Here is a 15419-nt window from a genome sequence, read left to right on the forward strand (position 1 = left end):
TTCAGACTTTTCCTCTGCGAACTTTCTGCCCTTATGATATCAATAAGGAAACCGCCAACGTTTCCGTATGTATAATTGAAATGCGGCGATTTTCAAAAACACAGGCTTTTTTTAAAAAATGCAGATTTTACGTTGCAGAATATTTAATGCAACTTACGGACGGGATTAGTCAGTACCTTGGCAGGTACTATTAAAAGCCGAGTTATTTGATGGAGCTTTTATACCACGGGCAAAGCGCAATATCTTTGCAACATGGGGCTTCAGCCCAAGTTGACTTAAGTGATCTCATATGGAGATGCTCAGAGTTGCATGTCTTTATGTTCCCTCCAAAAGTCATAATCTTATGATTGCTTATGGTCAGACAGGGGCGTAACGACCGCAGAGGCAGCAGAGGCGGCTGCCACAGGGCCCGGGCCATTAGGGGGCCCGGTGACAGTCTCTACCGCTGTGTTTTTTGTTTTTTTTAGTAGGCCGTTACGGGCCCTATTTACTTGCCGATCTTGGCTGGTCCGGGATCGGTAAGTGACACCGCAGGCCCCACAAATACTATCATTATATATAATGAATAGAGGCCGAAAGAGGTAGGGGAACGTAACAAACACTGTTACATACCTCTCCACGATCCTGCCAGGCCTCCTTCCTGACGTCCTTTCTGACGTCTCTGACGTCACATGAACCCGGCCTGCATCCTGGGTCACGTGACGTCTGACGTTATTTCAGAAGGATGGCAGCGGAGAAGATGGCGTAGGAGCCGGGGGACAGGTAAGAAATAGTATTTTTTTATGTTTTTATTCCTCCGGGTCTCCAATTATTATAATCTGGGGTCTGAAAAGACCCCAGAGTATAATAATTGTTTATGGGTGTCCACTATGGGGTATAATACTGTGTGCAGGGGCCAGTAAGGGACATAATACTGTGTGCAGGGGCCACTATGGGGGATAATACTGTGTGCAGGGGCCACTATGGGATATAATACTGTGTGCAGGGGCCACTATGGGGCATAATACTGTGTGCAGGGGCCACTATGGGGGATAATACTGTGTGCAGGGGCCACTATGGGACATAATACTGTGTGCAGGGGCAACTATGGGGGATAATACTGTGTGCCGGGGCCACTATGGGGGATAATACTGTGTGTAGGGGCCACTATGGGGGATAATACGGTGTGCAGGGGCCACTGAGGGACATAATACTGTGTGCAGGGGCCACTAAGGGAGATAATTGAGTGCGGAGGAGGGGGCCGGTCGAGGTCTTCGCTGTTGTTGTCGGCTGGGGGGGGGGGGGCATGTCAAAGGTTCGCCATGGAGCCCCGCCATTCCTAGTTACACCACTGGTCACACGGTTATTATGTAAAGGATGGCAGTATAGCTATCCGGACTCTATACTTACAGAATAAGACAACCATACACTCTCCCAACAGGCAGAGATGATACTATCTCTAGCTGACCATGTGATGCGGTGCTGAGGTATCGTGGGACTGATAGCACAATACAAAGAAAGAGAAATGTAAAAACAAAGACAGTGTCTGACCAGAGCACACGGGGAAGTGAGGATGATATACTGTACATGGATTTGCAGACTGTGAATATATATATAATTTTTTAACATATAATTTTTAAGCCATACAGTCCAGTAGAGACTTTGGCTGCCTATATAGTCACACATATAAGTGTCAGTCCTGGCACAGGATCACTTTTAGGTTTATCTGAAGACCCTTTAAGGAGCCTTATTAGTTTTGACTAACCCGGCAGGTTTTACCCCAAACCATCTCCGCTTTTATTACCAACATTTTGTGATTCTCCTGTTTATGTCTTTCTGTCTATACTGTCTTTTTGATGTATGCCACTTCTAAGGTTTTGATCAAAGCGTCTTTGCTGGTCTACAAGACCCTGGAGCAGACACGAAGGCTTCCAGCAGTCACACTCGCATTGACTTCTCGTGTCTGTCTCCTAAACCCCAGCTCTAGTAATGAAGCACTTAATCCATCACCCCTGATAAGATAATGTGTCACCACCTTTGTTATGTGGTGTAGAGCAAGTCATGCTGAAAAAATGCTTTAAAAACCTCTCCAGAGCCACAGAGCCAGGAATGTGAACCTCCGAGGCCTCTGGGTAAACTTAAAAAGCAGCCGTTTCAGGTTACAAAATCCCATCCTGGCAGGTTTTCGAGAAAGTGCATGAGTAATGTGGAGGCAGAGCATGGAGTTTGGCAGGGGAGAGACTGGCAGTTCTTGCGGACTTCTGAGCAAGTCGCTTTATTTCACCTATAAAGTCAGGTTTTCACATAAAAGGATTCACTTGTAAAGGTGTGAACAGCGACATAAGGTTCTTATTCATACTGAGTCTCGGAGGAATCATTCCATGTCTGGTCCTGAAACAATGGGCGTCTTGTTTGATGCCCTATAGTCTAAAGAGAAGAGGTATCATCGTAAATGTCGAAATGTCTACGTGCCCACCAGCATTGTAAGATGCCAATGATGTCACTGCCACACTTAAAGGGGGATTCCCGTAACGACAAGTTAATCCCAATCTACAGGAAAAGTGAAATCTGTCTGATCAGTTGGAGTCTGACTGCTGTACCCGTACCGATCACGAGAACTGGGGCGAATTCGACAAACAAATGGAGATTTGTCTTGAGCAAACTAAAATGGCCACCACATTATACTTTGGGGTCTCTTCAGATGCCAAAGTATAATAGGTGGAGGCCCAGGGGAGGTGACAAAAACAAAACACATTCATACTCACCGTCTCTCACTCCTTTTGGGTCTCCTCATGGCATCTGACGCTTGCCTGGTGACGTCATGAGCTCAGGGTCACCACCGAGACCTGTGATTGGTGGTCCAGCAGTTATAAGGGTATGACGAACGTCATGATGGTCGGCTTGTCCATGTCACTGGCGAGGCCCGATAACAGGCCTCGGCGGTGACCCTTGGTACATGATGTCACCGAGGAAGCCGAGAGAGACGAACACCACAAGGAGGCCCAAAGAGGGAAGGGGAGTATGAATGGTTTTTATTTTTGATAGCACCCCTGGACCTCCATCTATTATACTCTGGAGTCATGAAGCTCGATGTGCCTATGTGACCACTTTGGCCCAATCCTCAGTGGTGACCCTGGTGCAAGACATTACCAGGAGAGTACTGGCTGCTAAAAGGAGGCCCAAAAGAGGTGAGGGAAGGGGAGTATAAATGTTTTTAATCTTTTTTCACCTCCTCTGGGCCTCTGTTCTGATTTGATCCTGAATAGGGTTGAGCGATCGTGTTCGGAAAAGATCAGATTCTGATCGGCAATCAAGAAAATTTCTCGATCATGATCGGAATTTCGAACACGATCTTTTTAGGTGGGATCGAGATTGGTGATCTTTTCCCACAATGCTTTGCTTAGCCTTTACACTGAGTGTGAAGGCTCCGCTGCAGGTCCATAGGAATGAATGGAAGCAGGCGGCACACAGCCTTAACCCCCTGCATGCCGGCTGCCTCCATTCATTCTAATGGGATACTAAACTAAATATCTGTAGTAGCTACTTACCTCCAGAGATGCTGGTCCGGTGCCTGGTGTGTTCTCCTTCTGCCTCTTGCTGCCGCTCCACGCTGGTCTTCTCGCTGCCCCGCCTCCTTAGTGTTTAAAGAGCTAGGAAGGCGGGGCTTGTAGCTTAGGAGAGTGTGGGCGGGTACGGGGCGGGGAGATGTGACGTCTCCCCTCCCAGTACCCACCCACACTCTCCTAACCCGCCCACACTCTCCTAACCTGGCAGGGAGGGGGCAGGGAGCAGCAGCGAAGCAAAGAAGAAAGAAGGACTGGGCACCGGAGCAGCCATCTCTGGAGGTAAGTGGACACCAGGGGGGACTAAGTAGCCAGAGGATTAAAAAAAAATCCTCTGGCTACTTAGTGATTCACTACACAGCGTGGATTCTAACAATTGTTAGATTCCATGCTGTATAGTGAATAGGATTGCTTTTAAAAAATCTGATCTCCAATTAATTAAAAAATCCCATTGAGATCGGAATTGGGATCGAGATCAGGTTTGAATGATAAATGATCGGAAATCGGATTTTAAAATCGATCCTGAAAAGTTAAGATCGGCTCAACCCTAATCCCGAACTAATTTACTGCAAAGCATAGTCGGTACAAGATGAATCCCTAACAATTTGAGATATTTGGGTTAAACCTGGCTCATGCTGATACGGTTCCCCAATCTCCACCCCTGACTATGCTGTAAAGCATATCACTAAATGCTGTTAACTGAGTAGAGGAGAAGCTCAGACAAGACGGCCGCCCCATAATCCTGTACAGAAAATAGAACGAAAAAAAAAAAAAATCTTCCATCAGAAAATAAAAACAGATTAGAGAAAATATAAAATATTTCACATCTGCTTTTAATAAATACTAAAAAAAAAATTGTTGATACATTCCTTTTAATTTTGACAAAAATTCCATCAGCTTGTGTGACCTTGGAGCAGTTTTATGACTTTTGGTGCATTCCTGTAGTGTAAAGGAGGTCTGGGTTAATTTACCCTCCATTGACAGCTGGGGTCCTGTGACCTTAGCTGTACGTTGAGCTGGTGAGGCCCCATGCTATTTATACACAAATGATGCAAGGGTACAAGAGCGTACATAATGCCATCTCCCATGGGCACCCCCGACTTGTCATTCCGGATGCCGAAACCATAACTTGTGACATGACACCAGCAGACACAGTGTTAAAAGCAAACCGGGGCAAGTCAGGACACTCGTACAATCCTTCACGTCTTCTGCCTTTTCTTCAGAAACTTATAAGAGGCCAAATATCTTGTTCCCATTGTCAGATCTTCGATTTATGATCAAAGAAACACGTCTGGTTCTACTTTATTCCCGGTCACTCCCATGTCTTCTAATACAATAGGTAACAGGATGGGAATGGACACCAGTCCCCGACATCTGCTGAGCCCAATACTACAAGGAACCATTTCATCTTAAGGAGCTGACGCTTCCATCATAGCGACAGCCAAATCCAACATCTGAATGTTCCACCGCTGGCAGCTGTAGAGAAGTCCTCTGCACTGCGAGCACATGACCTTCTCAAGATTTACATTGAGTACAATGAAATATTGCCTGCGGCAGTCTCCTTCGTTCAAGCAACATTTCCTGCAATTCACAAACGTCTTGCTAGAAATGTCTTCACCTGTTTCCAACCTAATCGGCCCCCGGCTATGATTTATTCATACTTCATTGACAAGCTTTATGGTAAATGTTGCGGCTCGTATTGAACGGGGAGGTAATGGTTAACCTTGGACACGGCAATGGTTTCGACATTTTTAATGAGAATGTCGGGAAATGATGGTTTTGCTAAAATGGTTTTACTTATTATTATTTCCTAACTCTGTTGTATGGGGCAAACTAAAGTATGATGAATGGTGCAGGTATTGTTCTATATATCCATTCATTGAACAGTCCCAGGATGGTCAGGTGACCATAGACTGACCTTCCGATTTACGCACCAGCAGAAGTCCCTGATTTCTATACATGTCAATGAGAGGGTAACATCCAGATTCTCATAGACTTATATAGAAATAGAGTTCCAGCTGGCATGTGAATCGGCAGGTCATTCTGTGATCACCTGACCAGCCGGGTCGAGATTAGGGTTGAGCCAATCTTGAGATGTCAAGATCGTTTTTAAACTCCGATTTTCGATCATTTTCCATGCTTGATCGCCAAACGGGATCTGATCTTTCCTGATCCCGATCGCTCAACCCTAATGTTAACTTTTCCCACAATGATTGGCCAAGCATGGTGGGAACTAATGTCAGACTTTGATCCCACCTAAAAAGATCGGGGTCGGAATTCCGATCGCGATCATGCAATTTGCTCGATCGCCAATCAGTATCTGATCTTTTCTGATCCCAACCATAGTCAACATGACTAAAGTGGAGGTTGCACCCACTACTGGAGTGCAGCTTTAAAGGTTTCGATCGTGTGCCCCCTTTCCCTTCTTTTCTCAATGCTATACAGATGAAGTTCTTTATCCCCTATCCACAAGTAGTCTCCGCTATCTCTGTCCAACCAGAGGAACAGGGGAGGTCCTTTCCAGCCAACACTCCGTTCCGACTCCATTTTTCATCATTGTGGGGGATCCCCATCACTCTACAACTTACTCCCTATCTGGATGATAAAGGACAGGTTGTTGTAGTGGGAAAACCACTTTAGGCTAAGTGCTCAATCCACTCCTGATTTTGGCTCAAAAAACCCCATTAAAATATTTTTTTAGTGCGGACACAAAGTCCTGTATGTCCAACGATGTGTCCATGCAAAAAAATCCGTCTTACTTGATAAATCTGTAAATCTGCTTGCAACCATATGAAGTGAGACGTATTGCCTGTGCGAGTGCGTGTGTTGTCCTACCCTACCCGCTGCTGTTCCGCTCCTTTGTGCCCGGATTTTTGCTTGTGTACATACCCTAAGTCTTTCCTGATATGTTTTATTCTTAAGACTCTTCACCATATTTGTAGCCCGTCTTTGGATCTCTTCCATTTTATCCACATCATGATGAGAGGGGAGAAAACTGCTTTACATTTACTGGTGACATTTCTGCAGCCGGTTCATACATCTCAATTGGGTTTGCAGATATAACCCTGATGACATCGTATAGGATGGATTTCAACTGCAGAAATTTCTGCAAAAATATATCTGCCATGTGTGAACGTAAACCTGAGATAGAATATTATGTGAGCTAATAAGATAATATGGATTCTACCAACAAACACAGCAGTGTCATACACCCTCTGTAAAGGGCATTGAGAAGAAATTCCCTATTGAATATCATATTTTTATGTTCAAACAACTTTTTTAAGAATGTTTGGTGACATTGTTTTTCAATTTAAAGGGATTGTTCAGTTTCAAACCAATATTAAATGTTATTGTTTGTATAGTGAATAGTTGTACAATTTTCCAATATACTTTCTGTATCATTTCCTTTTAATTTTCTAGATCTCTGATTGTTGTCATTCATTTCTGTTTACTCAGTCCATGGTCATGTGATGTACAGTCCATATACAGTCCGTGGTCATGTGATATACAGTCCATAGTCATGTGATATACAGTCCATGGTCATGTGATATACAGTCTATGGTCATGTGATGTACAGTCCATGGTCATGTGATATACAGTCCATATACAGTCCATAGTCATGTGATATACAATCCATGGTCATGTGATATACAGTCTGTGGTCATGTGATATACAGTCCGTGGTCATGTGATATACAGTCCATAGTCATGTGATATACAGTCCATGGTCATGTGATATACAGTCTATGGTCATGTGATGTATAGTCCATGGTCAAGTGATATACAGTCCATGGTCGTTTGATATACAGTCCATAGTAGTGTTATATACAGTCCATAGTCATGTGATATACGGTCCATAGTCATGTGATATACGGTCCATGGTCAAGTGATATACAATCCATGGTCATGTGATATACAGTCCATAGTAATGTGATATACAGTCCATGGTCAAGTGATATACAGTCCATGGTCAAGTGATATACAGTCCATGGTCAAGTGATATACAGTCCATAGTAGTGTTATATACAGTCCATAGTCATGTGATATACAGTCCATAGTCATGTGATATACAGTCCATAGTCATGTGATATACAGTCCATAGTCATGTGATATACAGTCCATAGTCATGTGATATACAGTCCATAGTCACGTGATGAACCTTATACAGTACCTACAGGGAAACCGCCGGCGTTTCCATTGGTATAATTGACAAGCTGCGATTTCCAAAATCCTATAGGTAAGTAACAACAGTCTCTGCTTTCTTAACCAGGGTCACATTGTTTTGTTTCATCATAGAGAACAGAAGAAGGAAGGAAATATTAATATGGATCCACCTAGTGACAGACAACAACCGATCCCGAGGTACACCACTGACTATAATGGGGTTTGACAATTATCCGCTATTTTATCTGTGATTTTGCCAGATGCAGAAGTTGCTCTAGCAGAAGAAGTGGATGCCATTGGATGCCAGAAGGACAGTCTGTGGGGTCTATAGGACAATAGTAGAAGTTTGGCCCGTTACGAGAGGATGGGTGCGATCCATGATAGATCTGTCAGCAGGCATTATGTGATATTACAGGATTAGACCATTAGCTAGCATTATTTTTTAGCAGTGATGGGGTCTTGGGCCCCAGGGAAACATCTGTGCGGCATATGCTCCCCTCATATTTGTATGGGTCTCCTCCCATGCTGATAGGTTAATTTGGAATTCACATTTTGACCCCACTGACTATACTCTTATCTATTCCCTGGCATCACCGGGTGAAAAATCGGGCGTACGGGATTTTTTTCCTCCGTTCAGACCTGCAGAGGACGAACACCTGGCACAGATGTGAACATAGCCTAAGACAAGCATAATGACTTTTTTCTTGGCACGTTTTCGTCCCTTATTATACCTATAGGGAAAACACCAGCATTTCCATAGGTATAGGTAGGGGTTTTAGAAAACACAGTTTTTCCACACCGAATATTTTTCTGCAATGTGTGGTTGAGATTAGCCAGAATCCCATTCACTTTGTAGGTAATGTAAAATGCTACGTTTTTTGCTGCAAAAATGCTGCATTATCGCAACGTGGGGCTTCAGCTATGGAGAGGCTTCATGTAAAAAATGTCCACCATACATCTTATCATACTGAGGATCTATGTGTCGTGTCTATGCCTATAAGTAGGCGATGTCAATCTCTGTACAACGCTGCAGAATATGTTGGAGCTATATCAATGAATAAAATCAATACATTTCCCTATGTTAACCTATACTTTGCCAATCTGTCAAAACAAAAGCAAGGCAAGTATTGATCATAGCTTTCTTATGCGGTGACATATATGCACTTCAAAGCAGGGGGTGTACAGTATTAATAGCAGAGGTAGCAGTCGCGTCCAGGCACTGATGCTGAGGGTAACCCTAAGATTTCATGCACGCGACCAAGTGTGCAGTCCGCATCCAATATTTATAGAGTGGGTCCTATAATATATCAGAATCCGTGCGGGCTGCACACTCGGACACATCCAGGCACTGATGCTGAGGATAACCCTAAGACTGTATGCACACGACCGCATCCTGATGTTCTGCTCCCATATTTATAGGGCAGATCATATAATATATCAGAACCCGTACAGGTTGCACACTCGGACGCATCCAGGCACTGGTGCTGAGGGTAACCCTAAGACTTCATGCACGTGACCTAGTGTGCAGCCTGCATCCTGATGTTCTCCCAGATTTATAGAGCAGGTCCTATAAATATTGGACTCGGACGTGTGCCTGAATCCTTCGACCCCTCTGCCCCATAAGAAGACACCAGTTTTATAAATGCATATTGTATTTAGCGGGTGCCATGACAAATTTTGCACAGGAACATCAAGTTATAAAGTTGTGGGTAGCTAAGGGTTACTGCACAATAGAAAAAGTTTTGCGCCTTGTACATTTTGATAAGGAATACATTGTAAAAATCGATGCCAGGTTATAAATTCCTGCACAGATACTGCATAAACCTCTACAATCCCATAAAGATGCCCTGGCGGGCAATGAGCTGTATATGGTACGGTACCTTTGCATGTGTTGGCTCCGGGCTGCTTGGTGCTGGGTATCTGCGGCGTTCTCACCTGCTGCTGCTTCTTCACCAGGCTTCCTTCGCTGCCGGCTCTCAGAATCTTTTCCCCTAAGCTGATTTTTTTTGATCTGCTGTTAAAATCTTCAATCCTACTCACAGGCAGCTTAGACGTTACGTTAGCTGACAAGGGCCTGGCCAAACGCGATGGCTTGGACATTCTCGACGGGGTACGGTAAATTTCCACAAGACGAGAAGTAAATTAAGATCCCGTTCAATTCGGCATACTTTGCAGTTAAAGGAGCAGCCAGGGATTTCTCCGATGCACCTTGTGCTGCTGAGGAGCTGCAAGTTTAATGACTTGGAGTGTAGAGGCAGCCGGCGGTCAGACAGGCGCTCTATCAGACCTGTGGAATGTGAATGTGCCCTAAGACCAGGCTTATGGCTCCTCTGCAGTGGTGCACAGACACTGGGCGAGAATCTGCTGCATGCTCAGACTAGAGCTGACCATCGTTACAAAGTCACAGGAATTTGTCAGTGCCCAACCCACCCAGGTAAACTTGTGCAACACAATACAGATGTGTGTGCTGTGCCTGGGAACGAATCCGCTGCAAACTCTACTGACCGGCAAAATTCAATGCAAAAATGTGTGTCTGTATACAGAAAGAAGCCCGGGGAAATATCCGAAGATGGTTTTAATTAAAGGCTCTACTCTACTGTTTTAAAGGGAAAGTGTCACAGCGATCAGGACTGTAATGTAATGGACGTTCTCTAAACACATCGGTCTTTATAACAATGGGAGTCAGTGGGGACATACACAGGTCTGGGGGGGGGTTGCAAACCATTAAAAATTTGGACATGTCCTACGGTACTTTTATCCGTTTTTACAGAGGGACGAATACAACTAGACAGCATCCGTTAAAAAACGAAGAGCGGGTCAAGAAAAATAGACAAATGAAGTTCATCTGTTTTTTGCATTGACTGATAAAAACAGATGCAAAATTGATGTAAAATAAATGGATGGACAGAAAACGGATACAAAAATTGACTTTAAAATCTGACATTTTCATCCATTTTTAGGATAAGGTTCCAAGTAACAAAACACTGGGAAAAAAAATGCAGCGGAAATAAGTCACTTTTTTTCCCACAAAGTTTTTCAATGAGTTTTTCTCTGCCCCTATCATACCCATAAGGATAACGCATTTTCGTAGGTAAAATTGAGCTGCCGCGTTTTAGTTGTTCACATAACAGGTTGGATCCAATCTTTTCAAAAGCTAGATGGAAAAATCTCGGCATTTTATCATCAGGGCAAAGCGGATGGGATTCTACCAAATCCCTTGCCCAGTTTGCGGTAAAAACCGCCATGCGGACACGCCGCGATTTCCAACACCGGCACGGTTTTGGAAATCGCAGCATGTCAATTATACCTTACGGAAAAGCGGTTTCCCCATAGGTATAATTGTAACAGAAAGTCCGTGGAGGAAAACTCTGCGAACCTTCTGTTTACAGTGCTGCGGGAAGAATCGCGATGCGTCGTCACCGAGCTTTTTAGCTGCGGGACGTCCCGTGGGGCCTTCGCTTTAGGTAAGTGGATGACAGGTAATATTTGATGTGACATCCCCAGTACACGAGCACTATAACCTTCTCTCTAAGCTCTCTCGCTAGGCAGGATATGACTTGACTTCCCCGACACATTTACACATTCATACAGTGTTAGCTAAACTGTGAATAACCTTATTTTATAGCGCACTCAAGTGAATTTTCTATTGATTTCTGTTGAAGCGACACGCTAAGATAACAGATAAGTAGAGTGCATTACCAGACATTCCGCTGAAGATTTCCTTATAGTGATCACCAAGATGATCTTAGGGGAGACATGCTGACTTCTCAATGAAGCACTATGTTTTATAAGAATATATTCACATACCTCCCAACCGTCCCGATTTCAGTGACGTGTCCCGCAGTCCCGGTTGGAGGGAGGTATGTCCCAATTTCAACTCAGATCTGCGTCCGGAGGACGCAGATCTGAGTTGAATACATACGCGACTAAAGCAAGGAGCCGTCACAGCTCAGCTCCTTGCTTTGCCGCTGCATTCCAGCTAGTGGCTGTGTAGACGCGATGTGATGACGTCACATCGCGCCTACAACAGTATTAGCGAGACTGCGGAGAGAGCGGCGCGGGAGCGAGGAAAAGGTGAGTTTAATGTGTGCACACATTGAGGTGGAACATGAAACTGGGGGCAGATGAAGGAGGGGACGGCATGACACTGGGGGTAGAGATGGAGGGACATGAATCTGGGGGCAGAGATGTGGGGACATGAATCCGGGGGCAGAGATGTGGGGACATGAATCTGGGGGCAGAGATGGGGGGACATGAATCTGGGGGCAGAGATGGGGGGACATGAATCTGGGGGCAGAGATGGGGGGACATGAATCTGGGGGCAGAGATGGGGGGACATGAATCTGGGGGCAGAGATGGGGGGACATGAATCTGGGGGCAGAGATGGGGGGACATGAATCTGGGGGCAGAGATGGGGGGACATGAATCTGGGGGCAGAGATGGAGGGACATGAAACTGGGGGCAGAGAAGGAGGGGACATGAAGCTGGGGGCAGAGATGGAGGGGGACATGAAACTGGGGGCAGATGAAGGGTGTATATGAAACTGGGGGAGAGATAGAGGGGGGACATAATTTACGCTTGACTGTAGGAGGATTATACTATGTGGGGGCACATGGAAAATGAATGAGAATGGGCAGAGTCAACATAAAAGTGGTCGGAGCCAAATTTGCTGCGGCACGCTGCGCGCACCGCACATTTTGTCCCTCTTTCTGCTTTTCCCCATTGACTCCATCGAGCCACATTTATGTAAAGGGGATTACGACTATATTTCTCCTGCATCCACCATCTAATAACATATCCTCGGGAATTATTTTTAAGGGCAGGACCAGTGGCGATCATATGATCTTTCAGAAACAGCACCACTCTTGTCCATAGGCTGGGTCTGGTATTGCAGCTCAGCACTAATCACCTTAATAGGCTGCAGTAATAAACTTAGTCCATAGAAAAGGATGGCGCTATTTCTCAAAAATAGGCAAATTTTTCTTCTTTATTATTACTAATCCCCTATACGGTCTCTAAGTCACACACATTGTATGAAAGGGCGACCACAAGAAGCCAAGTATCTTTTTTTGACCCTCCAGCAGGTAAAGTTCAGCAAATTTCTCCTCTCCCATAAGTCAGCCTGGACAACAAACTTTTTTAATAATCTTTTGTATAAATTAAACTTAAAACGTCTCCCGGCAAAAGTAATTATTCCGGTGAGAGCGGCGCGCTCATCGCTACTTTCATCACAGAAATGCAATTACAACAGGACTTTCTCCTCCTTTAATAAACTGCGCGCTGTTGTATTGCATTTACCACAAATCTAAAGCACCGATAATGAATGAAAAAATAAAGTATACGTTCATCCAGACGCCAAATCCGTAGAACATCTCAAGAAGAGCCTCATAGAGATTCAAGAGGTGCTTCGTGCGGAATTCATAAGGATAAGAATAGGGGCCGAACTTCTTCCTTTATCCATTGTCTACTCAAGAAATTAAAGAGAATGTAATGTAAAAAGTTACATTTTATTCCAGTTCTATGAAGAATAATATAAGAGTAATGTGAAGAATAGATACAGTTGCTACGGTTACTTTTGGATACATGTATGTACCGCCCAACAGTCCTGGATTCCGGGTGCTGTCCTGTTGCACCAGACGGCAGGAGATATGTCCCAGCTTACACTCTGTTTCCCCTGGATGCAGATGAGTTGAGTACAATGGTGAAGCAGGAAGCCGTCAGCTTCCTGCTTCTCCATTCCACCCTGTCTCTGCTCCTGGAAATTTAGAAGCAGGTAGGGGCAATGTACAGTAGTGAAGTGATCCCTTGAGACATCAGCCGGAGATATAGGAGTATAATTCCTCCCTCCTTGTGGCCCCCACATTGTAATGTCCACCTCAGTTTGGCCCACACATTAAAATGTCCCTAGTAATATGGCCTCCACAGTATATTCTGCCCCTTAATATGGCCCCTACAGTATAATGTCCCCGTGAACATGCCCCTACATTATAACGTATGGGCCAAACTGAGGTGAACATTACAATGTGGGGGCCACAAAGAGGGAGGATTTATACTGCACAGGCTACAAGGGGTACATTATACTATATGGGGCCACAATGGACATGCATGAGAATGGGCGGAGCCAAAGTAAACATGTATGGGCTGGGAATGGGGCATGTAATATCTAAATTTCGCCACGTCAAGCTGTGCATGCCGTACATGGAAGGTATGATTGTGATTGTCACCAGCGTCGCACCTCCCATGAGGCGACCTGAAGCGAGCGCTTCAGGCGGCGCCATGTCAGGACCCCAGGGAGGGCGGCATTTTTGATTACATAAGCCAGTCCAGGACAAGCTGTCCTGGACTGGCTTAGCACCGAGCGGTGGTTTGGGGAGGCCACTGGAGCAGCGCTGCTCCAGCAGCCTCCCCTCGTGCTCAGGCAGAGAGCAGGTCATCTCCGTGCCTGCTCTCTGCCTGCGAACGGTGCTAAGCCCCACCCCTTCGCTTCACCACACCCCCTTCGCTGGGCCACGCCCCCTCCTCCGTGGGGGGGGGGCGGCTTTCTGTAGTTCGCCTCGGGCGGCAAAAGGGGTAGGTTCACCCCTGATTGTCATTACACCTAATATGCAAATATAGGAAGCGGGTGCCGTGCCTGCACAGGTAAGCATGGTAGAGGAAAATTTGGCTGGGCACATGGAAGTGGTTGGAGTATTGAAACTGATACAAGGATGTTATGGCTGACCTGTGGACATTGTGGATCTCATTAGGGCCATTGTGGATGTCCAGGGGTAAATCTGTGTCCAATTCTGGAGCTATGTTGTGTACAAGTGAGCAGCTAAAGACGCTTGGGAAAAAGTCATATTATAGGTGGAAAAAGTCTTCATATCAGTCAGGGCCAGATGTCTAGATCAGGGAAAGTGAACAGGGCTGAGCTGCAATACCACGCACAGCCTATGAACACTAACCAGGAGAGAATAACATATTTGATATATTAGCATATGCCGCCAGATCCATGAAAGAATTATTCTGACACATATGAAATTATCCAAAGGAAGCAAGAAAAATTCTGCAAGACCATATTACGATGTACCAATCGATCAATAGGATTGGGGATAACGTCATAATTGGTGGGGGTCTGACTACTGGGTGATCCGGTTCTCTCATGCCGATGGTGCAACAAGCCAAGAACCACTGGTCCATTTATTCTCTGTACAGCACTGGAGATAGTACAGTTTTTTCATAACATGTGGCCTCAGCCATAGAGACAATAACATCTAGGTATCTAAGGGGGTCAGGGGTGACAAAGGACAAGGAAACTGAGGGAGTAGACACGAGTCTTCCGATATGGCACTTATGGGACAGAGACAAGGACACTGACTGTTGATTTAACAATCTTGTATTTTCTGCTTCTACTTGACCTTTTTAGAAGAAAACAATTGCTACATGGATGACTTGACTATCCCTTTAAATACAAACCTTGAGACAAACTCTAGAAGCCCCCTCCCCTTCCCTGTAGACCCCAGGATTGCTATGCTTTCTGATGTGTAGGGGCAGCTCTCTATCACACGGGAGTTGCTGATAGTACATTCCCTAAACTTTCACTAGAAAACCTGTTTTGCAGATGTGAATTCTCCTGCCAAATGGCAACTCCATTTGTGGATTTTCCAAGCTGCCATTGAAATGATTCATGACCTGAAGCCTTCACTTGTATAGATGTATTATTAAGCAGATGTAA

The 15419-nt window shown here is 45.1% G+C and overlaps 1 protein-coding gene across 6 annotated transcripts in view; it reads right to left on the minus strand.

Moving 5' to 3' along the window:
* The window catches only part of KIAA1217 (KIAA1217 ortholog), a 411023-nt gene that overhangs the window by 274808 nt on the left and 120796 nt on the right, over positions 1-15419 (minus strand). For 2 of the 6 annotated variants that reach the window (XM_075271675.1, XM_075271663.1), the window contains exon 1: positions 9586-10117. The exons of 1 other annotated variant lie outside the window; for it this stretch is intronic. In XM_075271675.1, coding sequence (XP_075127776.1) covers positions 9586-9805 — 220 coding nt within the window. In that variant the 5' untranslated portion in view covers positions 9806-10117. Of the gene's footprint in view, positions 1-9585; positions 10120-15419 lie in introns of those variants that run through there. 3 more of the 6 variants (XM_075271662.1, XM_075271660.1, XM_075271674.1) reach the window with 3 other exon arrangements.

The sequence above is a fragment of the Leptodactylus fuscus genome, chromosome 4 (genome assembly GCF_031893055.1).
Source record: "Leptodactylus fuscus isolate aLepFus1 chromosome 4, aLepFus1.hap2, whole genome shotgun sequence".
Lineage (NCBI taxonomy): Eukaryota > Metazoa > Chordata > Amphibia > Anura > Leptodactylidae > Leptodactylus > Leptodactylus fuscus.